The sequence below is a fragment of the Odocoileus virginianus genome, chromosome 16 (assembly GCF_023699985.2).
Source record: "Odocoileus virginianus isolate 20LAN1187 ecotype Illinois chromosome 16, Ovbor_1.2, whole genome shotgun sequence".
NCBI lineage: Eukaryota > Metazoa > Chordata > Mammalia > Artiodactyla > Cervidae > Odocoileus > Odocoileus virginianus.
This window is the reverse complement of record NC_069689.1, coordinates 1,807,128-1,831,793: the sequence shown is the minus strand read 5'-3', so window position 1 is coordinate 1,831,793 and position 24,666 is coordinate 1,807,128. Positions and strand designations below refer to the sequence as shown.

Here is a 24,666-nt window from a genome sequence, read left to right as displayed (position 1 = left end):
CGGGAGGATCCCATCACCCTGCCCCAGCTCAGGGCCTTCTCCCATCCCTCCAAGCTCCTCCCCACACCTGCCCACAGCCTCCACTTCTAAAGCTACAGGTTTTGTCACCCACACTTCAACCCTTAAGGCAACTGGGGCTTGGAGAGCTCGCGGCTGCCCAAGGACACCCAGCCAGTTGAGGAGGTAGATTGGGGACCAGAGCTCTGGTCTGTCAGACTTCAATGACACCACCCACTTCCCAGTGCTCCAGGGTCTCCCAGGACTGACAGGCACTCCCTGGTTGTTGATCGACTAAGTGACTGATTAACCAGAGAGGGTTCCTAGTGTCACTGACATGTTATGAAATCTGCAAAGTTTTGTTATTCTCAAGGGCTTTGTCCACTGCCTCTGCTTCCTTCATCCCCTCTCATTCTCCCTCTGGAGTTTTCTGTGGTTTGGCCTCCCCCACTCACTCCAATCAGGCCATTTTCCACAGTCACACACGCTCCAGTGACCCACCAGAAAAGCAAACATCCTGACAGACAATCAATAAGTAATTGGGACGGCAGCTGGGGCTGGCGTGGTGTGAGCCTGGGGACCGGGAGAGGTAAATAGGACTTTTAGCACCCAGCTCAGGGGCTGGGCTGGTGGGTGGGGTGGGGGCTGCTGGAGAGGATGCCAAAGAATGAGAATTGGGGCAGTGAGTGCACAGTGTACGTTGAGATGTTGGCAAGACCGTCATATAGACAAGAATCTGGCATTGAAGACTGCACCACCTTGTCTCAACCTACCCATCTCCCTCCTCTCCCACCATTCCCCCCAGTGAAGTCACCCGGGTATCCGAGTCTTATCCTGTGCATTCCTGCCTCTCAGCCAGCTCCTTTTGGAGATCTCTCCCAGCCTCACTGACCCAGAAGCCTTTGTGACATCCACCCCCAAAGGCCACCTCCTCCATGAAGCCATCCTTGATCTACTCAATCAGAAATCTCTTGCCCACAACTCTGAAGCACCTTACATTTATTAGTAATGACATTATGTAACTGGTATATAACATCTCATTCTAAAAATGATTTGAGCCAATGGCCAGCAAAATGATGTTACAAGATGATAAGAAGATAAAGGAGACAAGCCAGTCAAGAAAGAATGCCACAAAATCCTGTGTAATGATAAAAGGTTGGAGCTTCCTAGTGACCTGGGCAAAGAGGGAAATATGCTCCAAAGCTTCAGCACTTGGCACCTCTCCTGTGTCTTATGTTTAATCCTGGGTCAAACCCTCATGGGGTTTATCCCACCTGCTAGACAGTGAAGTGCCTGTAGGCAGATGGTGTGTCTGCAGCCTCAGGTCAAGGTGTGGCACAGAAAAGATTCCACTGAATGTTCTCTGGAAGGAACTGTGTGTGCATGAGAGATTTTCTGCAGGGGTTGAAGTCACTCTGATGAGGCTGACCCTGGAGCAGGTCCACTGAACAAAGAGGACACCTGAGGGATTCAAATACGTTGATAAAAAGCTGGTCAGTATTGCCTGGGTGGCAGGCCTGGCAGTTACACCCACAAAGGAATGGACAGTTACAGAAAGACACATCCTCCGAATTGCCTCTTCCCTCACCTTTTATGTGCGGCTGTCCTGGAAGACGAGGACACTGAGGCCTCGAGGGGCTAAGATGGCTTCGCACGCTGGCACAGCACACTGGGCCTGGTCTCCCCATCTAACACCCCCGCGGGGTCCCTGTCATCAAGGGATGCTGGCAGGCTGGTGTCTGAGGGGTTCACCAAACCTGCTGAGTGAGCAACACGCTGCTCCCGCCTGCCCCGGCACCACCAATCCCACTGGTTACTCCTGCAGCGGCCCAGGAGAAGAGTTTTATACATTTTAATCAGCGTTTTATTTTGGATCCTTGCCCCCCGAAGGGCTTCCCACAAGGGCAAGAGTTTCAAAATTGGCCCAATAAATACAAAGGAAATGAACATGGAAGGCTGGCAGGTGGGCAGGCAGAGGAGAGCCGTGCCCGGGCCATGGCGCGCAGAGCCCACAGCAGCCTGTCTGTGTCCTCCCAACCCCAGGGCGTTGGGGGCGGCCGCGCCATCAGACCCGCACTGCAGAGGGCCAGCCTGCCACTCACGTCAGGGGCAGATGTGGTCCGGCTCTCTTGCTCCCCACACCAGCCACTCCACTGAGTGCCCTGGAGGACTCTTCCCCTCTCTGCCTTTTCCCCAGCTGTGCAGTATGGGTGTGGGGGGGGGGGAGATGAGGGGTGGATGCCAGGGTTCCCTCACAGAAGTTGGATCTTCTCCAGCTAGAAAGTCAGCAACATGTTCAAACCCATGTAGGGAATGAAGAGCTCTATAGGGGCTGGAAGGATCTATTTGAGGGTGGCATCCCTAGCTGGGGCCTCCCATTGGGGCTGTTCCCCTGGGGCTCCCCACTGGCTCAGCTGGTAAAGAATCCACCTGCAGTGTGGGAGACCCCAGCTTGATTCCTGGGTGGGGAAGATCCCCTGGAGGAGGGCATGGCAACCCACTCTAGTATTCTTGCCTGGAGAATCTGCATGGGCAAAGGAGACTGGCAGGCTACAGTCCGCGGGGTCGCAAAGAGTCAGACACAAGTGAGCGACTAAGCACACATCCTGGGGCTCAGGGTTGGAGGGAACAGCTGATGGAGACTGAAGAGGCATGGGATGACCCATGGGTGGACCTGGAAAACCCCTGAGGTCAGGGGTCATTCTGTCTCCTAAGGCAGCATCTGAGGCTCCTAAGGGTGTGGGCATGCCACTACCACACATGCAGCCCGACCCACAGAAACTGATCAGACACCTGCACTTAGGGAAGGGGTGGGACTAGCAGCTACAGGCCACCTGCTACAGGCCAGATTTTAGGCTTTATCCACACCGTCTTAGAAACCCTCACCTAGCATTCAAAGAGAGATTTCTTGTCCATTTTATAGATGAGAAAGGTGCAGGCTTCCAAAAGGGAATACATATGACTCTGACTTGGCTCCAAAGCCAAGAGGCCGCAGAGCCCCCTGATCCTGTGAGTCAGGCTGCCTGTGCCAAGAGTTACCAGGAGTGAAGCAGGACTTCTCTCAGACACACAGGCCAGGCCAGAGGAGAGGCGGGCATGTCCCAGCAGAGCAAGGCCGAGGGGAGGCACTAGAACTTAGGTAGCTGCATGTAGGTGCATCTGTGTCCATGTGTCCATGTGTTTAGTCAGTTGTGTCAGACCCTTTGCAACTCCATAGACTGTAGCCCGCCGGGCTCCTCTCTCCTCTCCTTTTGCATGGGATATCCCAGGCAAGAATACTGGAGTGGGGATCTTCCCGACCCAGGGATCGAATCTGGATCTCCTGCACTGCAGGTGGATTTTTTTTACCTGCTGACCCAGTAGGGTACGACCTTGCCCCTTAAATCAGACAAAGCCCTTTCCCCAACTTTCAGAAAATGGTATGTTATACACACTGAATTTTTTCAGTGTTTCCCCGCTGTACCATTCTCCTTTGCCTGCTGCCACTGTCTATGCTAGAATCTCGCCTAATTTGGGGTCGACTGCAGCACAGGAGGGAAGGTTCAGTTATTTTTCGTTTATGGTATCAATATTTCATGGTGTTCCCACTCAGTGTTCCTCAGGGACCGCAGGGAAATCCCCAGCACATGCAGACGTGAGATCCCTCGCCATAGAGGTGCCCACTGCCTCCCTGGGATGCCTGGCCCCCTGGGTCCTCAGCCTGGCTGTGTGACCTGGGGCAGCTGTGACAGGTTGCTCTCTCACTGAGGAATGAGGCTGCTATGTTTTGTCTTGTCCTGCCACCCTACATTCCTCAGGCTGGGTCTGCAGCAGGAGTGAGGGAGGAAGGAGACAGACCTGGGACAGGAGACGGGGCTTCAGAGAGTCTGCCTCGGGGCCCGCTCAGCTCTACTCCCCTTTCCTGCGTGCGTGCTAAGTTGTGTCGAACTCGCTGCAACTTCATGGACTGTAGCCCACCAGGCTCCTCTGTCCACAGGATTGTCCAGGCAAGAGTACTGGAGTGGGTTGCCATGCCCTCCTCCGGGGGATCTTCCCCACCTGGGGATCGAACCTGCGTCTCTTACATCTGCAGCATTAGCAGGCAGGTTCTTTACCACTAGTGCCACCTGGTCAAAAGTCCTGGGCCATGAGCACATCCTGTTCCCACCACCACACCTTGAGGTGGGTCAGTTACTCAGAAAGGGACTTATGCTGGGTCACCGAAGGTTGGAGGCAGGGCAAGGTCTAGCTTCTTCGTGACTTGCCCTGTCCCCAAATCTCTGCCTCTCTGAAGTCCCTTCTTTGCTTTCAGCTCCAGGAAACAGAGTAGCTGGATCCATTTCATGAAATCATAGAGCACATTTGTGGTGAGCGTGCCTGTTCAGAGGCAGCCATGACCACGTGGCTGAAAGTAGGGTAATGTGGGGCTGGAGTGAGGCCCCTCGGGAAAGCCCCCGAGGGTCGCACCATGCTGGAGCCTTTTCCCACAGCAGTGGTAGGCCATTTGCCTATGCCTGGAGGCATCCCGCTCAGCCTTCAGAATCCAGCTCAGGGGTGTTTCACCCCAAGCCGCTCAAGCCTGCAAGTCCCCAGGAAGAAGGGATCACCTCCGGCGGGGGGAGGGGGTCCCTCTGGATCTCGGGTGCCCGCCCACCAGGCCCTGCTGGTGTGCTGACCTCTGTCCCTTTCTCCCTCTGCTGGAGCTTCTGCTGCCCCCCGCCACTTCTGGGTCCCCCAGATGGACAGTCCATAGTGCAGGGCTGAGGCCAATACAGCTCAGGAGAGCCAGGTCCAGCTTCAAGGGACAGAAGGCCTCCCACCCCCACCACAGCTGCTGGGCCAGCTTCCCAGGACAGCTCCCAACTCCTGATCTCGGCTCTTTATAGAGGCCTCAGGGAGGAGGTGTCAGGCTGAAACCCAGACACATTTCCACCGGCCAAGTCGGGGGCAGGAGGGGTGGCATTTTCAGCCAAGAGAACGATGAGGGCAAAGATGTGCAGGGTGGAGGCGACTGATGTCCTGGAAACTTTGAGAGCATCTGGGGGCTCCTAATTGCTTCTCTCCTACCCCAAATCCTGACCCAGGTCCCTGGACTCCTTTTAAAGATCCTCCATTCTGCCGTTCCAAGGCTAATCCCTGCTGAGGTGTGAATGGCTGATAATGGCTTAAGGTGTGAGCTGCTAATGGGGGGAACTTGGTCTTCCCCGGCCAGTCTAATCCTGCAGGGCTCTGCTGAGAGCCGGGGGAGGGCAAGGATTGCCTCCTGGCACAGGGGGTTGAGGACACAGGAAACCCTGAGAGGAGGGGTGAGCACCCAGGCTGAGCTCTGGCAGGAGAAATCGGGACCGACTGAGGCTAGCCAGCAGGCAGCTGAACCTCAGCTGTGCATCCGTCCATTTGTCTCCTCCCGGGCTGGTCAGCCCACCCTTTCCCTCTCCCTCTCCTCTTTCAGCTGCCACCCCCATGGGAGAGAAAAATCAACCTGAAAGAAAATTGAGGTCATGTCCTTTGTCGTGTATAATTCTTTATTTTCCTCTCGCTCTTGGTTCCAGCAAAGAGTTGCTGGGCCCCCAGGATGTGTGTGTGTGTGTGTGTGTGTGTGTGTGCAGGCAACTGTGTGTGGCCTGTGTGAGTGTCTGTGCCTGAAGTCCCTCCTCCTGCCACTGCCACCAGCCCCATCTCCCAGGTACACTTGGAAACTCCATCCTCTCCCAAAGGTGCTCACCTGGCCTCTCAGCCACGGCCGGGCTGGAGGGTGCTGCCTGCCCATTTGCTAGGGCAGCTGCCCCTGTATGGCCCTGGGCAAACACTGTGCCACCTAAGGGAGGGACGCTCCTGCCCACCCCATCGCCTACCCCTTCAAGCACAGCTGGTCTCGAGAGCTGCCAGCCTTCCGGCCAGCTCGCAACCCCAGGCCATTTGCGGGATAAATTATGAATTTTAATTGTCAGAGCATCTTAGTGTTTAAAGGCTTCTATATATAGGCTTTGCCCTCCCGGAGCTGCTGGCTGGGTGGGGAGGAGCCAGGGTGAGGCAGGGCCACTTCTGGGTGGGCAAATAGCCCTGGGCTCACAGGTCCCTAGCCGGGGCTCTGGCCAGGGCACCCTGCCCTACCGTGTGGTCGTGGGTGAGTCCTGGACCACTCTGGACTCTGCCTGTCCTTTCACAGGGTTGTTCTGAGGTGAGAGATCCGGCCTGGGGGAGGTAGGAGGGAACCACTGATTCTGGGAAGCGTCTGTGTTGTCAGCTATGGGCCTGCCTGAGTGGACAGCACTCCTGGTTGGACCAGTGCTATCCCAGAATTGAGGAGGGGCAGGCAAGCACCCATGTGGCAGCCTGATGGGGCTCAAGGAAAGAACAGCTCTGCTGCTGCTAAGTCGTTTCAGCCGTGTCCGACTCTGTGCGACCCCATAGACGGCAGCCCACCAGGCTCCCCCATCCCTGGGATTCTCCAGGCGAGAACACTGGAGTGGGCTGCCATTTCCTTCTCCAGCGAATGAAAGTGAAAAGTGAAAGTTAAGTTGCTCAGTCATGTCTGACTCCTAGCGACCTCATGGACTGCAGCCCACCAGGCTCCTCCGTCCATGGGATTTTCCAGGCAAGAGTATTGGAATGGGGTGCCATTGCCTTCTCCGAAAGAGCAGCTCATGCACCCCCAAACCTCCCTTCCCATCTCTCTCCAGGCCTGGATGCCCACTCAGACCTACAGGGACAGGGAGGTGCCCTAGAAGGCCTTGGGCCTCCTCCACCGCTCAGGCCAGGGGCCCCTTGGGAGGTGCTTAGCAGACACGCCCGCCTCACTTCCCCTCAGCGCTGCCCCCCACCACTTTGTGGGGCACCCAGGGCCCTCTCCCGGTGCTCCAGTCTTGGAGGCTCGTCTACCTTGGAAACATCTCAGGCTGGCGCATTTCAGGCATTGGAGGTCTGAAAATCAGCCAGTCCCTCCCTGGGAGGGTCACCAGCCCTGGGTTTGAGAGAGTGGGGAGGTCACAGCCTGAGAAACCCAGGGTGGAGACGGGAGAGCTGGGGGAAGTGGTGGATCTAATTGTGGGGTCTGAAGGTCAGAGAGACCTCATAAAAATGATGATGATGATGGCGACTAGAAAAACCCTAATAGAGGGCTTTTGGTATGCTGGGCATTATTCCAAGTACTTTACCTATGAAAATTAATTTCCCCTCACCACAGCCTGTTGAGATAGGTCCTGTTATTGTTCCCATTGTGCAGATGGAAAAGATAGAAGCACAAGGAAGTTGTGCAACACTCTCAAGGTCACAAAGAGGTTCTGTAACTTGCTACAGGTCACAAAATTAACATGATATGAACTCAAACATGAGCTTGTTTGCACTTCGAAACAATCCTATGAGGGTAGTATTATTATCTCATTTTAAAGATTAAATAACTGGGGCACTGAGGTGATGCCACTTGGCCCATTACAGTAAATGGCAAAGCTGGAATTAGGCCTGAGGTGCTTAGACCACAGGTGGTCCTGACCATTCTCATATGCTGCCTCTCTCCAAATCAGGTTCAGGGCTGCTGAGCTACACAGTCGCGCTCAAGCGACTTTATGTCTTGGGGCCCTAAACTCCTCGTTTAGAAAAGGGAAGGGCAGGGTTGAAACTGCTCTCACAGGGCTGGGGGCAGAGAATTCAAGGAGAAGGAAGAGAAGAGACATTTATATGCAGCACATCAATTAAATGCTTTGCAGATTGACCCACCAACCCTCACCACATACCTTATGATGGAAGTACCATTAGCCCCATTTTACTCATAAGGAAACTGAGGCGCCAGGACATTACTTCACCTGCCAAAGGTCTCTGAGCTTGTCTAACTCAAGAGGCACGATAACTCTACAGACCATCACTCAAGTGAGGAAACTGAGGCCTGAGAGCATCAGTGACTTGTCCGAGGTCCCACAGCACCTCGGGGTTGGGGTTAAGGAAGAGGCCCGGCCTCCTGACGGCAGCCACCTTCTCTCCCCAACACCCTAGCCTCGCCATTCATGGTGTGGCCAGGTCAGGGACAGATGAAGGTTTGTGTTTATTCTGCCCTGGAAAAGACTTATAAACCACCCCCCAGTATATCACAAACCAAGGTCCAATGAGGTATTTATAACATGGGACAGGCAAACTATAAATAAAAACCCTTGCCTTCTCTTGGCACTGACTGTTCAAAGCCCTCTCTGCTCAAATGAATCTTGGCCAACCTCTTGCCAAAGTCTATTTTCCCAACCCAGTATATATACTAATTTCAGTATCAAGTTCTGCCCAGTCACAACTGATGCCATCACCTGGCTGTGCGTTCATGAGAAGCCCAAACTTGGGAGGGCCCGGGCATCTCTGCAGATCTCTCAGGTTGCAAAGCAGAGGGTGCAAAGGGCCCAGAGCAGGCCCATAGGGCAGAGCCAAGACCCTGCATGGAGTCACAGAGGAGGTCCATTCAGTTCAGTGCATGCACACTAAGTTGCTTCAATCACGTCCAACTCGTTGTGACCCTATGGACTGTAGCCCACCAGGTTGCTCTATCCATGGGGATTCTCCAGACAAGAACACTGGAGTGGGTTGCCATGCCCTCGTCCAGGGGATCTTCCCGACCCAGAAATCGAACCCCTGTCTCCTGTGGTTCCTGCATTGCAGGCGAATTCTCTATCGCTGAGCCTCTGGGGAAACCCCATTCAGCTCAGTACAACAAATCAAATGGAAGATCAGAAGGCTCAGCCTGGGAGATGTGCCTCGGTAGATAATGAGTGAGCAGACTGTCATGAGAGGCATGCAAGCAGAGACTGTGGACCAGAGACACTGCAGGAGGTCTTCTCTGCTGAGCCCACAGCTCAGCAGCCCCTCTTGGCTCTGAGATACCCCCACCTTACACCCTAGGCAAGAGAGCTGACATGGCCAGGTCCCCAGCCTCATCTGCAGCCCCATGCTGGACCAGACAGAGGGAGCCTGCTGCCCGGGCCCCCACCCACTCCACTCCCAGAGCCATGAGCAGGTTCTCTGCAGAGGGAAGAGAGGAGGTGGTAGAGAGAGATTAATTCCCTGAAATGGGAAAAAATAGAAAAACACACACACACCACACACCCTAATAACATGTAATAAGAGGTTGGAGACGAGGAACAATGCCCTGGTAATGTCACCCTGGCGGCAATCAATTTGGGTGTCACATGAAATAGGCATAATTATTCCGCCAGCCCCGTCTCCCGTCTCTAACCAGCTCCAGGGGCCCGGGCCCAGGCGGAGAAAGCGGTGCGGAATCAATTGTTGGTGCACCAGGCTGGTAGAGGGAGCCGCTCCAAATTAGCCTGCCAGCCCCGTGCGGCTCAGCCCCTGAGGGCAGGCAGGGGCTTGGGGGCCTTGCAAATGCCCAGGAGCCACCTCGTTCAGCCATCCCTCACTCGCTCAGTGGGCTGGGGCAATCAGGGAGGACTTCCCAAGGAGGTGGGAACGGAGGAACACACATACATGAGTTCATTCCTCGGGTCACCAAATTCTCACTGAGCACTCACCCAGGCCAAGCCTCACACCAGGTGCCAGGGGTTCATCAGGGGGCTCTGCATCGTTAAAATAATGAAGCAAACTCTGCCTCTGCCTCTCAAGCTGGGACCACCCCTTCCCATCCGGTGGGTGAACACAGTGCCGCTAGGATTCCTTTGGCTCTAAATCTGCAGGGACTTGAGTGCTCCCTGTTCCCCCTTCATTCTCACCCACTGGGGAGAACTCCCTGACTGTTCTTCCCCATCCCTGAGCTCGGGATTTGTACGGACAACATCTCAATACCTGGGGAAACTGAGGTGCAAAGGGGATGATTGCTTAGTGAGCATCCATTACTCACTGGCAACTGCCTATCTCAACCCCCATTTCATACACTAGAAACTGTGAATTTCAGAAATGCAAATCAAGGCCATAACATAAGATTGTTTTACACTCATTCAGTCAGTAAAATTCAAGATGTCTGGGACATCCCTGTAAGAAGGCCTGTGCCCTGCAACAAGAGAAGCCGCCACAGTGAGAAGCCCTTGCACCGCAACGAAGAGTAGCCCCCACTCACCACAACTAGAGAAAAGTCTGCACAAAAGCAATGAAGACCCAGCGCAGCCAAAAATAAATAAAAGATTTTTTTTAAGATGTCTGGCCATATTGAGTGTGGGTGAGTGTGGGGAATAATGGGGATACTCATCTCCTGCTGGGGGAGGCATTAATGGCCCAACCAATTTGGGAAGCACTGTGGCACATTTCCTAGTAAAGCTGACAGTGAACACGACGTATAGTCCAGCAATTCTGCTCCTAGCTGTGTGCCCCCAGAGATGCTCTGCATCTCAGGGAAGGGACCAGAAAGTTCACCGTGGTATTGTTTGTAAGAGCAAAAAGGGAAAGAGCCTACATGCCCATTAATAGAAGAAGGATAAATATTCTGAAGAATAAATACAAACAACAGAACATTATGTATCAGTGAAAATGAATGAACTACATCTATCATTATTTGCAACAATATAGATGAAGCTTAGGCATACAATATTGAAGAAAAAAGAAAATTCCAGAGGACAGCACAGTTTCATGTTCCTTTTACAGAGTTCAAAAATAACTAAGACAGAACAATTTCTCTATATTAAACTATGATTTTTAAAAGGCAAGGGAATACTAAATAGATCATTTAGGGTAGTGGTTGCCAAGGGATGAGCTAAGAAGAAACACATAGTAGATGTATATCGTTATTAAAGTGTGAGTGTTCATGTTGGGAGGAGGGTCATGATATTCATTATATTATTAGTAGTAATAGTAATACTAAATATGTTAACTAATTAACAGGCCATGCCTGGACCAGTGAGCAAGAGTCCCAGACCAGAAGTCAGGAAGAAGGCATTCTAGACTGAGCCTCATGCTTATAAGCTGGGGATTTGGGGGCAAGTCATTCTGCCTCTCTGGCTCTGTTTTTTCTTAGCTATAAAATCAAATCTCTGTACCACCTACAAGGTTAAGACAGAGAGTACATCACTGATACAAACTAGGAGTAACTAGCAGTTCTGGAGAATTTCCTGTGTACTCTTCTAAATGCTTTGCATATATGAACACACTTAGTTTTCATAATGGCCCTCTGTTATCATCACTTTATGGATAAGGAGGTCAAGGCCCAAAAGATTAAGTATTAATAACTTGCTCAGAGTCACAGAGGTAGGCAGTGGTAGAGCTGAGATTTGAACCCAGGCATCTGCTTCCAGGGACCAAACTCAACAGCCTTACTCACTAGAAAATGACATTGAAGGAACTGAACTCACACAGGAGAGGACTTTTGTCGGAACAGCTCTACTGGGTCCACAGAGCCCAGGGATAATCATTCAACACACAATGGAAATGAACTTGCCTTCCCACACTCTTTCTACCAAAAAACCATCCCTGGTTCTAGAATCCTGCTCTTTATGTCTCTGCCAAATCTTCTATTCCCTCAAGAGATACCCAGCCCCTCTGTCTTCTTGGGGGACTCCTGACTGCCACAACCCCCCAGGAACAAATCCCATCCTTCTCTAGGTACCTATGTGTGCTACTGAATACCCTGCCCGGGCCCTCCCCAGTCCCTGCCTGGGGCATCTTTGACATCACCTACCTCTGCCCATCCATTATAGGCTGAAGATACTGTGTCTCCTCCTGGTAGTTTTGGCCACCAGAACAAGCTGTTGCCTGGTGCCTCCCAGAATCGTCCCTATCCCAGAGGCCAGGCAGGGGAGCCCTGGGGATGGGTACAGGATTTCAAGGCAATCCATGGGGGCCATGGGAGGGTCTAGTCCAGAGCAGAGCAGGCATCCCAGCCAGGATGTGCAGAATAAATGTATGGATGAATTGGTACAATATTAGGTGCAAACCAGGTACTGTGGGTAACTGGGGTAAGAGGGTCAGTGATGGGGAGCAGTCAGGGAGGCTTCCTAGAGGAGGGGCCAGGAGAAGAGAAGACCTTCTAGGTAGAAATGCTGAAGCAAGCCAGGTGATGGGGGGATATCAAAGGGACTGGTGAGAATGGGACAGAGAGCCATCAGTAGGTAGCCATCAGGAGGCAGGATGTCCTTGGGGCTGGAAGGCCACCAACCTTCCACAGAGAGCTACACACTGGAGAGCTAAACTAAGAGAGCCCAGCCAGCAAAACCAAGGCTCCGGCTCTGAAACCACCACCACCTACGGCCTCCCTGGCCCTTCTCTAGCCCCATAGGACCCACTTCCTCAACCCTCCGTCTGACACACTGCCTCACGCTTCCTCGGGACCCTGTGCAAATCACTGCACTGTCTCATTTCTCAGCAGGAATGCACTTCCCCACCCTCTAGACCCAGTCATCACCTGCTCACCGTTTGCTTCAGTGGCACCCAGAAAGCAGACCAGATGAACTATCACTGGTACCAGGAATCCTGTCTGGCTTTATGCTGAACAATGATCCACCCTCATAACACTTTTTTTGTTTTTTGGTATCCTGCTGGAATTTGGGTCTTAGAATATAATATCTAGTTTAGGAAAAATGGGTGCTCAGAGGCAGAGGATGGAGAAACTGATCCCTAGGATCAAAGAAGATTACTGCAAGGGTAGGGTGGTCTCTCTATTGCCCTTGGCCTACAGACTATGATGCCTTGGCCCTGAGTACCCAGCCATCCCCCCAAACCTGGCCCCTTGCATTGGGGACCCACTCTAACTCCAGGCATGGGGGAGTACCGCTGCCTTGACCAAGCCCTACCCAAAGCCCACCTCACACTTAAATTGGCAGGGAGTGGGAGAGGGGGGCGGAGACAACAAGAATATCACAAGGGGCCCGCCCTCGCCTTTGCTAAGCCTCCTTCCAGGAGGGGCCGCTGGGTGCTGCCCGGCGCCCCTATCTGGGTTCCGAGGAGCTCTTGGCCTCTCCCTTCTGCCCCCTAATCCCCATCTCCGCCTCAGGCTGTAGGGAGAAGGCAGGAAGAGCAGGCAAGCCGTCCCAGCAGACCAGGTGCTGGTGCCTTCCCAGAGGTGTGAGCACTCGGCCCCTCCTGACCACACAAGGACAAAGGGTCTGGGAGCAGCTGACCCTCCCTTCCCGCACAGCACTCCTCGCTGGGTGTGGGGAAGCCTGGATGCCCGGGCTTATTGCTCCCTGGGCATGGGAGGCACCGGTGCTGAAGCCATCGGCATAATGACCAGCAGGGCTGAGCCGGAGCCATGGGCCAGGCAGGGCTGCACACCCTCAGGCTCCGAGAGCAGAGGACTGAGGGAGGGCTGGTTGGCAGGGAAGGGGCTTGCCCAGATGGTACTGCTCCCACCTCAGGGCTTCCTGCCCTTCCACCCCTCCAGGGCAGAGCTGCTGCCAACCTCCTAGATGCCCCAACTCCCCCAGCCTGACCCCAGGACCTCTGAGAACAAAGAGGAGATGCCGGTACAACCAGGTCTGGATGGAGCAGGGCTGAGACTCAGGGCAAGAGACAGGAGGGGACTGCCCACTGGGCCTGGCCCCACCCCTCCTCTACGTGGGATCCGCCTGGAGGTGCCAGGGGAGTAGGAAGCCCACAGCCCACCTTACAGAGGTGGGGGGAGAGAAGGAGGCCCCTTCCTTCTCAGCCAGGTCCTACCTGCCACCAGCTGTGCTTCAGAATTAAAAGTGGGGCAGGGGGAAGTGAGAAGCTGGGGCTGAAGACAAAGGGGAGGCCCTTCAATGGTTCCTGGGTCCCCCTCAACCCCAACTCCCTCTCCTCCATTCCTGCAACCCCCGGTCTCCCCTCTCCTCCCCCTCACTGGGCAGGAGCTGAAAAGGGGCTGCTCCTAACCATTAGGGGAGCCAAGTGGCGCCCAGCCGGTACCCGGGAAGAAACCTGGTCCCTGACCTGCGTCCACCGGCATCCACAGGGGTGCCTGGAGCAGGCTCAGGCTGCCTGGGGGTGTCTGGGGTCTATGGTAAGAGGCAGCCACCCAATGCTGAGCAGGGGGCTTACCTTCCAGGACGCCCAGTGCTCAGGATGGGAGGGGGGCAGAGGACGAGCAGGACGGGGACCCCTCCCCAGCTCCGGGGTCCCAGCTAGCCAACCTAGAATTTGTTGCGGTGGGAGGAGCGGGAAAGCTTCATTTCTGAGGCTTCAGGGGGGCGGTCAGATCTGAGATCCCGAAGCGGGTCTGGGAGACGCCGGGGTGCCCCGCAGACCCAAGAGGGCACAGCCCCGGCTGACGGCGGCCCCCAGGGGCGCTCGTCGCGGGGCTGCCTACTCGGGGCTGGGCCTCGGACGCCGGGCTCACCTGCATTTCGGGCGCGCCGTCCGTCCGCTCGGCTTGGTCGCCAATCGCATGTCTTCCTCGCCGGGCCCCAGCCCCTGCCCAGCCCCCTCCTCCGTCTCCTCCTCCTTGCCCGACACCTCCGCCCGGCAGTCCACGCGCCCTCGCGGGGCTAGCCGTCCGTCTGTCTGCCCCACGCGGGCGGGAGCCAAGCCGGGGCCGGGCAAGGACCCGGGAGTGGGGTGGCTGGAGGCCGCGGCCCCCGCGGGCGGAGGGGCGGGTGCGCTCAGAACGCGCGACACGGGCTCTACGAGTCTAGTTCTGCGCCCCGGGCCGGCCTGGAGCCGCCGCCGCCGCCGCCACCTCTGCCGCTGGGGCCGGGGTCGAGGCCGGGCGCGCTCCGCAGAGGGGCCGGGGCCAGGGCTGAGGCCAGCGGGCAGCGGCCGCGCATGCTGCTAGGAGCCCCGCGTCTGGAGAGGAGCCGGAGCGGCGCGGGTGGGGACTCCGCGCGCTCCGGGACCGGGACCACGACCCACCGCCGCCGCCGCCTGCGCTGTCTCCGGCCGCCCGCTCCGGCTCCCGCGCCGGCTCCCGCCCGGGCTCCGCGCTCTGCCGCGGCGCGGGGAGGGAGCGCGAGCAACGAGGAGCGAGCCAGGGAGGGAGGAGGGACCAAGGGAGGGAGGGAGAGAGCGAGCGGCGGGAGCCGGGCGGGGGAGGAGAAGGCGCGGCCGCAAAACCGAGGGAGGGGGGAGGTAAGGTGCGGAGCTCGGCTCCTTTCAGAGAAGGGGGCGGAGAGCGAGGAGCGCCCCGACCACCGCCCTGTTCGGATGGGGCAGCGAAACTGGCAAGGGGGCGCGAGCTAGGGACGCGTCAGCCTTGGGCGGGGGGACGAGGGGACGGGCAGCGTCCCGGTGCTCCAGCCCAGCGTACGGCCGCGCCCCTCCCGGTCCGGGCCGGCGGGGCCCCGGGGAGTCCCATTTGCGGTCCTCTTGGGTGTGTGTGCGCACCCTCGCGTGTGGCTACTTGCGTGTATTTGGGAGCGCGTGAGTGTGTTCACACGTGTTCACTGGGGTCACTGCACACTGCTATGGGGAACCGACACACGCACGTGAACCCGCAAGGTTCCCCCCGACCAGGGTTGTTTGGAGGACGGCGTGGGAAGGGTCAGGCCAGGAGCCTGCGCCTTATCCCCTCTTCTCGGAATTGTCTGCGCATCCCGGGAGAGCCTACATCCTGGCTGCCGGGAAGCTCCGGGGGACCCCGAAGAAGGCGCACTAGACCCGCGGTTCTACCCAGAGCTAGGTCTCGAGCCCTCTTTTGCAGCCTGGGTCCCCGCCCAGCCTGGCTTCCTGTCCAGCAGAGGGCAGCAGACCGCTGGGCCGCGGGCACTGCGCCCAGAGACCAGCAGAGGGCAACGCGGAGCCTCAGGCTGGTCTTGGCTGTCCCCCATACCGTTCCCCAAAGGTCCAGGGGATCCTGAGTTGAGGCGTATCCGCGAATAGGCCCAAGGAATGGGACCTCTCCTCAAAGATCCAGGTCCTCTTTGACCGCAGATACAGAGAATCGGCTGGTGGAGGTGTCTAGGGAAATCCTGTAGAGTGGGCTACGACCCTTGGGACCTCACCTCCTTCCCCATGGGTTCTGACATTCACTGCAGTTACCTGGCTAGCATGGTGGGGCCACCAGTGTCCCCCTACCCCCAGCAGCATCTTGCTTCTCCACTGTTCAGCCTCACACACAGCCCAGAGAGTTGCACAGACCTGTTCTGGCTAAAGAGTTTGGGTACTTCTCAGGCTCACGGCCACACCACAGCTCTGAACAGTCCTGCCTGGAGAACAATCTGCTGTATTCCGTGTCCATCCGCATCCTAGGCCTAGGTGAAGCCCCTCCTAGCAAGTGAGGATGCTATGCTGTGCACTCTGCATTTATCCTCCAACAACCCTGGGAGGAGGCGCTGTGGTTCCCCCTGTGACATAAAGAAGGAAACCCAGGTTCAGAGAGGTTCTGTCATTTCCGTGCGGTCGAACAGCTAGGAAAGCCGGGAAAGGGAATCTGAATCGCCTTCTGGGGCTCGGAGTAAACCGGCAGGGGGCAGGCTCGGCAGAGGGACCTACAAAATGCGGGAGGGAAAGAGAGGAGGCGACACAGGAGTCGCCTTCCCTTCAACAGCCCAGCAGGCGACTCCCCGGTCCCTCTGTGCCGCCTGGACCCCCGTCCCAGGCTCCCCAGCTCCCCCACCCCGGCTGTTTGTGAGTTACCCGCGAGCTCCCGCCTCCCGCGCCGCCTCCTCCCACCAGCCCGACAGGAATAGACGCGCTCTAGCTCCTGCGTAAAGGCTCTGCCAGGCACCCGGCGGGCGCTCAGACCCGCTGCGGGGCGGGGGCGGGGGCGGGGGCTATTCCTGGTGCGGCGACTGACGCAGACACCGCGCGGCCAAGGCTTCTATCCGCCCCCGACTCACCTGCTCCCCGCCTCGGTGATCTCGACGGAGAAATGGGCGAGAGCCCACCGCTCCCGCCCCTACCTCCCAGGTGCTGGCTGAGGAAGTTAGTGTCCTGGGATGAGGTCTTCTGGGGCCCACAATTGTCCCTCTAAACCTTGGAGGTAACAGGGACGACGAAAGAGCTATCTGTCTCCGAGAAACTGCCCCAGAGTCTTAGTTCTCCAAGTGAATAGTATCCAAGCCACTTCCCACTCCGTTTCGCTAAAAGACCCCTCCCAGCACTGCTTATCTTATTTCACCAGTGGAAATGATGGGGAAGGGGAGGCTCTGGGGGGAAGTATTTAGAAAAAGACCTTTTTGAGGGTCTAGCCTGGGTCTGATGAGAGTACACACCCCTGGCCTTATCACCAGAGACCCCATGGGGTAGGGGCACAGTCACTGGAAACAGATATCTTTCCATTCCTATCTCGTGGGGGTGATCCCCAACACAGTCCTCTTAGGGACACCAAGACAAGGCAGAATGTGGATTAGGAAGGCCCAGTCCGAGACTCAGAGACCATGCCCCTGTAGCTTCAGCTGAAGTGTTCATCCACACCTCCGAGCCTTGGTCCTTACTGGTCCACCTGCTTGTCATGCCCTATCCCTGGTTCCCACCTGCATTACAAGACCAAACTAGACCGTTTGCTTCTATTCCTGTCTCTCCTCCTCAGACTGAAATGCCCTTAGAGGCAACAGTCCAGTCTCCTCCCTCTCTGTCCCCAGACTAGGAGCTCCCAAGAGCAGGCCTGAGACAGCACATCTTATGGGTGGGCACACGGCAGATCTCAGCTCCGGGGGGAAAACTCAGCAAGTCCCCGTCAAGCAGGAATTGATGGCTGGAAGGAGTCCGCCTGCTGATGCCTGAGTGCTCCCAGCAAAGTGGAGAAGCTGGGAATTTATCAGGGGATTCAGGAGGAGGGGCAGGGCCTCTAACATTTATAGAGCTCCTACTGTGAGCTAGGGTCTGAGCTGTACTTCATCTCACTTCAAGATGGAGTTTGCTATCCCCATTGTACAGATGAAAAAACTGAGGCTCTGGGAGGGCTAGTGACTTGTCCAGGTTTACTCTGTATAAAAAGTAGAGCTGGGCTTTGAAGCTTTGTGTGTGTGTGGTGTCAGAGCACACGCTCTGTTCTCCCCACTCTGGGAAGCTGAGCAGACAGGACCGAGTCCCCCGTGGCACAGGCAGGAATGGATGGCACATATTGGCCTGCCAGAACGCCTGCTTTGTGCTCGTCCTGCCCACTTGCATCCCAGCAGCTCTCAGGGTTTTACGATGATGATTATTTCTGAAGGCACTTGAAATTAATGACAGCTCTAAAATGGCCGGGACAGTGGAGTCATTGCTGAGACCTCTAATTAGTAAGAAAAACGGAGGAGACCAGGAGCCGGGGAGGTAGGTGGGGGCTGGGCAAGTGGCACGGGGCATGGAGCAGGGCAGGGGAAGTGGGTTGGAGCCAGCACCTAGCTGGAGGTCCCTGTGGAGCAGATGGACCCCGTATCCCATTTGAGGCCACAGATTTGATTCTGAGCACTCATTTATTTGCTGTGTCACCTTGGAGGGAGTCACCGCCCTCCCTGGGTTCACGTCTCCCCAATTATGAAATAGGAGTTGGCCTGGGGGGTCTCTAAGTTTTGGGGGTTCTATGGGGAGAGTGGAATGAAGCTGTAAGAGGGGGCTCCTTGAAAGATGACCCTGAGTCCCTGGAAGGCTGAAGCCCAGAAGGTGGGGGCCCTGTAGCCTCCAGGAGCCACCTAGAAAGCCCTGCAAGTCTCTCACAGCCTCCCATGTTGGTGTTGCTGAGGCTGCTGGTGAAATGAAGTCCTGAAGACTCAGGCTGGAGAGAAGTGGATCAGGAAGTGGCAGAAAATCCATAGGTCAGAGCCCTGTGCTGGCGCAGCTATGGAGGGGGTGAGGGGTGGGGTGACACCTGAGGGGGTTGCCTCTCTAGGGGGTAGGCCTGGAGCTGGGACCAGGGTTAAGACCTTCCTTCTCTCTCTTCAGCCCTTCCCTACGAGCCACTCAGGGACTCCAGGGTCCCACCTAAGCATGTAACAGGGGGTCTGGCTGAGGTACCTAAAAGGGAAAGGACTTACTCAAGGTCACTTGTGCAGGTGCGCCCTAGCTCTCTGTCCTGTCTGGGGTAGCTGGCACGCAGGGGCTTATTTACACGGTGGCTGGCTCAGCTGGATGAGGAGATGTGCTGGCTGACGCGGAAGGACACCCACCATGGGTAGAGGCTGAAGCCAAGACTCCAAGGGCAGGAATGTGAAAAGCCCACCCTCCCTTCCTTGGGGCATCCTCTTATTTATCATTAACAGCTTTCTTAGATCCTTAGACCTGAGACCCATTTCACCCACTCCCCTTCCAAGGCAGGGCACTGTGTGGCCCCCTCCTTCCAGAAGCCTGCTCTGAGCCCTTCTGTCTCCTGCTCTGAGCTGGCTTTTGTATCCTTGGGCATCTCTCTAAGCCTCAGTCCAGCCTCTGTAAGACTGGGCGGCTCAGTAGGACCATTTCATGGGCTGGTGTGAGGATCTCATGACAATACACAGATACCGAAATCCACAGATGCCCAAGTCCCTTACGGCTGGCCTTCTGAGTCTGTGGATGTGACCTGTGGATACGGAGGAATGAATGTACACCCTGTACCTGCTGCTGGACCTGGCACTCAGTAGGTGCTTGGTAAACTTAGGTACTTTTTACAGTTATTATACATACTTCTGTGGCTGCGCTTTGCCTCCTGACCCTGCAGCCCACCCTCTGTAAAGACTGGGGTCTACCCTAAGGTCCCTTTCACATTCCCATCAGGAGAAGCCTGGACTGAGTTCCTTATTCTCCAAGAATCAGGAACACCCTGAAGGCAGAGATTGATCTTGTGTCTCCTCCAGTTTCCTCAGAGAGCCCGAAGCCCAGATTCCGGAGAGTCTGGGTGTGCAAATTACACTCAACTGAAACCCATTCATCAGGAAGAAGCCATGAGTTCCTCTGGAGAAGGCGGCCAAGGCATGGAGGGGGGTGGGCATGGATACTCTTGAATCCCCAATTCTCACCTCCCCTCATCTCAGGGGCCTCCATCACCCACGCCTCCTTTGGAAATGTTCCAACATTGGTGACATTCAGTTATCTAGAAACAATATGGGCAGCAGCCTCCACTAGTTGGGATTGCACTGAGAACTGGGGAGGCCAAAGCCTCCCGGAGAGCCCACGGCAGAGACGAGGTCCTGGGACTGCCCCTGCTCAGTCTGCTGAGCTTGGCGCCTGGCTGCTGCGTCCATAATGACTGAGATGCAGGAAATCTGTCTGAGGCCAGTCAGTGAAGGGGCTCGTCAGTCCACCCTGAAGTCCCTCCAGGGGAATAACTCATGTTCCTGACCTTGAAGTTAGCTCTCCTTGAGAACACAGGGAAGCCGTGCACTCCATTAAACACACACACACACACACACAAAACACACACACGATATCCAAATGATTAAATTGAGAGCAAAAACAAAAAGCAAATATAAAAAGTAGTTTGTATAAAGGGATACTCCCTGGCTCTTTGGGAATCTAGGCTCCAGGCTTGGCAGAGCAACTTCTCCCAAGAGCCTGGGCTTGGCTGTCCCCGCGGATCATGTCAGGGGGAACTTGAGCTAATGTGTGTAAACAGACAGCACTATTAGCAAATCCATTTATTAAGCACTTGTCTTGAGTTCTGTTGTGCAGGAGACTTGTTTATTAACTTAAGTCGGAACCTGTTATTAACTTAAGCCAAAGGCAGCATGTCAGGTCGGAAGACATCCAGCCCCAGAGCCAGGCAGCCTTGAGTTCTGGTCCTGGCTCTGTCTCTAATCACTGTGTGACCCTGGGCAAGTCACTTTGCTTCTCTGAGCCTCAGCTGCCCTGCGATAGGCAGCTCCTAGTGTCCCCCAGTGGTCCCTGTATTCTGGTGTTCCCCAGTCCTTGTACAATCTCCTCCCCTTGACTGTGGGCTGGACTAAAGGACCCACTTCTAGTGAACAGAATATGGCCAAAGGGATGGGATGTCACTCCTGAGATTAGGTTACAGAAAGTCTGTGGCTTCCATCTTGGGTACCCTCTCTCCATCACTTGCTTATTCACTATGACAAAGGCCAGCTGCCATGTTATAGCTGTCCTGCTGAGAAGTGTAAATGGAAAGAAACCGATGTCTCTAACCCAACACTCAAGGAGGGCCTGAGACTTACCAATAGCCACACAACTAAGCTTGAAAGACCCTCCCCAAGTTCAACCTTGAGATGACTGATGCTTTGGTGGACACCTTGACTGTATCCTTGTGAGAGACCTTGAGTGAGAGGTACCCAACTAAGGCTCACCTGGATTCCTGACCTACAGAAACTGTGAGAAAATAAATATTTGTTGTTTTAAACCTCTATGTTTTGGAATGATTTGTTATGCAGCAAGGGGAGATAACTAATACATGCTTCATCTGTCAAGTGGGCATACAAATTCCTTTCTCCCAATATGGCTGAGGGCATTGAGATAATGCAGGAAAAGTGCCTGCTGCCAGTCAAGGTGAAGAATGACACAGCAACTAGGTGGTTATCTAATAAAGTTGAGGAGCTGCACATTCTATGACCCAACTCCTGGATATACAGCCTGGAGAAGCACTTCCACGGAAGACAAGCACATGAATGATCCCAAGGGTAGTGTTTGTAATAGTGAAAAATCAGGAATCCCCTAAAGCCTATTACAGGGAGAAGGCATGAACAGAGTGTGGTATACCATGTAGTGGAATACTATGCAGCATTCAAAATGGACAAGCTAGAGCCACACGTGTCAGTGTGGGTACTCTCACAAACACAATGTTGAGGAAAAAAAATCAAAGATGGTACCATTTATAGAAGGTTTAAAAACAAGCCCCAAACCCTGTAAATGATGTATGGATATCTATATATATTTTTAAAAGCATAAACACACACATAAGAATGATCAACTCTGACTCCAGGTCAGTGTTACCTCTAGGGAGAAAGGCAGGGGATATGTAGTGTTGGCCTGAACCCCATACTGACAATTTACCATGAGCACAGTGGTTCTAAGTCACTCATTTAATCCTTTCCACAACCCATGGGGTCCATTCTATTATTCTTTCATCTTACAGAGGGGAAAACTGAGGCACAAAGTCTTCAGGGAGATTTTCCTGGAGTCCAGTGGGACACCAGGACTTGGTTCCTCACTTTGTCACTAAACTGAGGGAGGCCACATTACCTCTCAGGCCTCAGTCTATTCTGTAGCATGGGAGAGACTTGCCCTCTGCCTCCCCCTTCCTAGGTGTGGACTGAGATGCTGGGAAAGTCTTGATTAATCAATCTGAAATATTTGCAGAGGCCCCCATGAACCAAGTCTGGGGCTGGCTAGGAGAGACTAAACACAAGGAGGTGTGGATAAGAGGGGGCTTCCCAGGTGGCACAGTGGTAAAGAACCCACCTGCCAATGCAGGAGATGCAGGTTCGATCCCTGGGTCAGGAAGATTCCCTGGAGTAGGAAATGGCAACCCACTCCAGTATCCTTGCCTGGAAAATTCCATAAGCAGAGGCCCCCTAGCAGACTACAGTCCACGGAGTTGCAGAGTCGGATGTGACTAAGCACACATGTATGCACATGGACAAAAGGAGGTGTGAATAATACGGTTCCATTCAACACAATTCAGTTCAGTTCAATTTTGCACAGACTTCATTCACAGACAGTTGTTGAAGTTAAGGAATATTGCTTGAGCACCTACAATATGCTGGGCCCTATATTAGGTGCTTTCCTAAATTAGCTCATATAAGCCTCAACCACAGCCCAGGAACTATCATCCCCATATAATCAAGGAGGAAACAAAGTCGGTGTGGGGAGCGGGTGAGCAACTTCCCCAGGTCACACAGTAGAACTGAGATTGTCAGGATTTGCCCTCCCTCCAACCTTGACCTGCCCTCCGTTTGGTGTTAGGGGCATAGATGGGAAGGGTCCAGGCTTCATTGCCCTCTGGGGATCCTGGCCCAGCCCAGGAAGTTCTGGAGAAGTTGGGAGGAGAGAGAGATGTGTGTGGCTGGAGCAATCAGGACAGGTTTCCTGGAGGGGAGGGAGGGGCAGTTGCTTCAATGGGCTCATTAATGATGAAGCAGGTGAAGACATTCATCCATCCATTCTCCCATTCATATCCTCAGTTAATGCTATGGCTTTCTCTGTGCACCAGAGCCCATGATCTGCACAAGAGGGCACAGCGCCATCTAGACCGAGGTGAGGGATGCATGGGGCATCGTGCACACACAAAGCAGGGGCTAGGGAGGCGGGATAGATAACCAGGAGGTGGTGATAGCTGAGCTGAAATCCAAAGAGTGAGTAAGGGGTCAACCAGCAGACAGAAGTTGGAGGATGGGACTCCAACAGAGAACACCAGGGACAAAGGCAGGGCCCTGGGAAGGTGGGGAGAGACAGCGACCCCATGGAAGCCCCCAGTGACCAAGGCGGTTGCAGCTCAGCTGAGAAGGGGCTGGGGGGCTGAGGCCACCACCATGTCTCTACCAGGTAGGGAGAGTGTCCGCGTGCTGGGTTCTCTAACCAACTGGGTCCCCACACCAGCTCAGCCCTATTGGGCAGGCAGGGCCCCTCTCCAGAGGGATTAAGAGCAGGCAAGTTCGAACCATAACGGTGCATGTAATTATGTGCAAAAATGAAGGAGAGCGTCTTAATAATTGATGGTGGGAGAGAGTACATATCAGCAGAGGAACCCAGCTGTATCGCTGTCCCGTCCCGTCTGGCTGGGACCCAGGGCAGTGCCTGGCCGCTAATATGCCCATAAATTATTGAAGTTATAAAGAAGAAAGCAGGTGTCATGTCGCACCCCTAAACAGCTTGTTAGCTAAGACTAACGAAGGGGCAGCCTGCTGCTTGGCATTGTGTGGGCTCCCCCCACGGCCTCCCTGATTGCAGAGGGAATATGGATGAGGGCGGGTGTGGAGAGAGAGGTGGAGAGACTGGCCATCCCCTCCCTGCCCCCATCCAGCATCCCAACCCACTGTGGAGTCAGGTGGTCGTGGGAAAGAGAGGAGGCCCACAGACAGAAAGAGCCCCCAAACGGGCTGTGAACTCCCCTCACTGAAATGTACAAGCAGAGGCTGGACCAAATGTCCAGAGGACACGAGGAGCCAGAAGAACTCCGAGGTCCTACCCAGTCTGATGCACTGAGGCTGACTGGGGTTACTGGGAAGAACCGGATGCTGGGGCCAGACATGCAGGGTGCACATCACAGGAGAGCCACCTGCTGGCTGTGTGACCTTGGGCAGGTCACCCACCCTCTCTGAGCCACTTCCAATTCATGCTACCTGGGTCTAGCCACACCTGTCTTGGAGGATTGTGGGGAGGATCCTAGGAGCATATGTATGTGATTCTCTGGGTGCACATAGGACCTTGTGCATAGGACGCCCCTTCTACCTCCCTTGTCCACCCCCATCCTCACAGGGGCTTCTGATTAGATCAGGCCTAATGAGGCTTCCCTCTGCCAGGCTCTGTTTATGCTTCATTTAAGGCCTGCAGGACATTAGCAGGAAGAGAGAGACAGCTGAGGAGGGGAAAGGAGTCCAGCTGCCAGGGCTTGGCCACCCCAGGCTCCACCACACACAGGGCATCCCCACCTCAGGGAACAGAGGAAGAAGATAGGGGATACTCCAGGGCCAGAGAGAGAGAGAGAGAGAGAGAGAGAGAGAGAGAGAGACCTTGGGGGAGTGGGAGGGTAGGAGGGAGGTTGGGAAGGCAAGCATTTTGGCTCCTGGATGATAAAGAGCTTGAACCTCACTGTCTCTCAGGCTGGGAGGTCTGTGGTCTCTAGAATGCTTCCCTCCAGGGGGTGCAGGCAGTCAGCCTGAATGGGGCACTCGGGTGCCCACGTTGTGGTCAGCTGCGCTAAGGGCCACATAAGACAAGAGGGCTTCCTTCCTGGGCCTAGGGAGGGTGCCCAGGAGAGGCAGCCACATCCGCCTCCATAACCTGCCTGAGACCACACAG

The 24,666-nt window shown here is 55.1% G+C and overlaps 1 protein-coding gene across 4 annotated transcripts in view; it reads right to left on the bottom strand.

The window, feature by feature from the left end:
* The window catches only part of LINGO1 (leucine rich repeat and Ig domain containing 1), a 213,411-nt gene that overhangs the window by 4,467 nt on the left and 184,278 nt on the right, over positions 1–24,666 (bottom strand). The window contains exon 1 of one of the 4 annotated variants that reach the window (XM_070477596.1): positions 14,207–15,016. The exons of the other annotated variants lie outside the window; for them this stretch is intronic. Coding sequence (XP_070333697.1) covers positions 14,207–14,212 — 6 coding nt within the window. The 5' untranslated portion in view covers positions 14,213–15,016. Of the gene's footprint in view, positions 1–14,206; positions 15,017–24,666 lie in introns of those variants that run through there. 4 annotated transcript variants of the gene reach the window in all.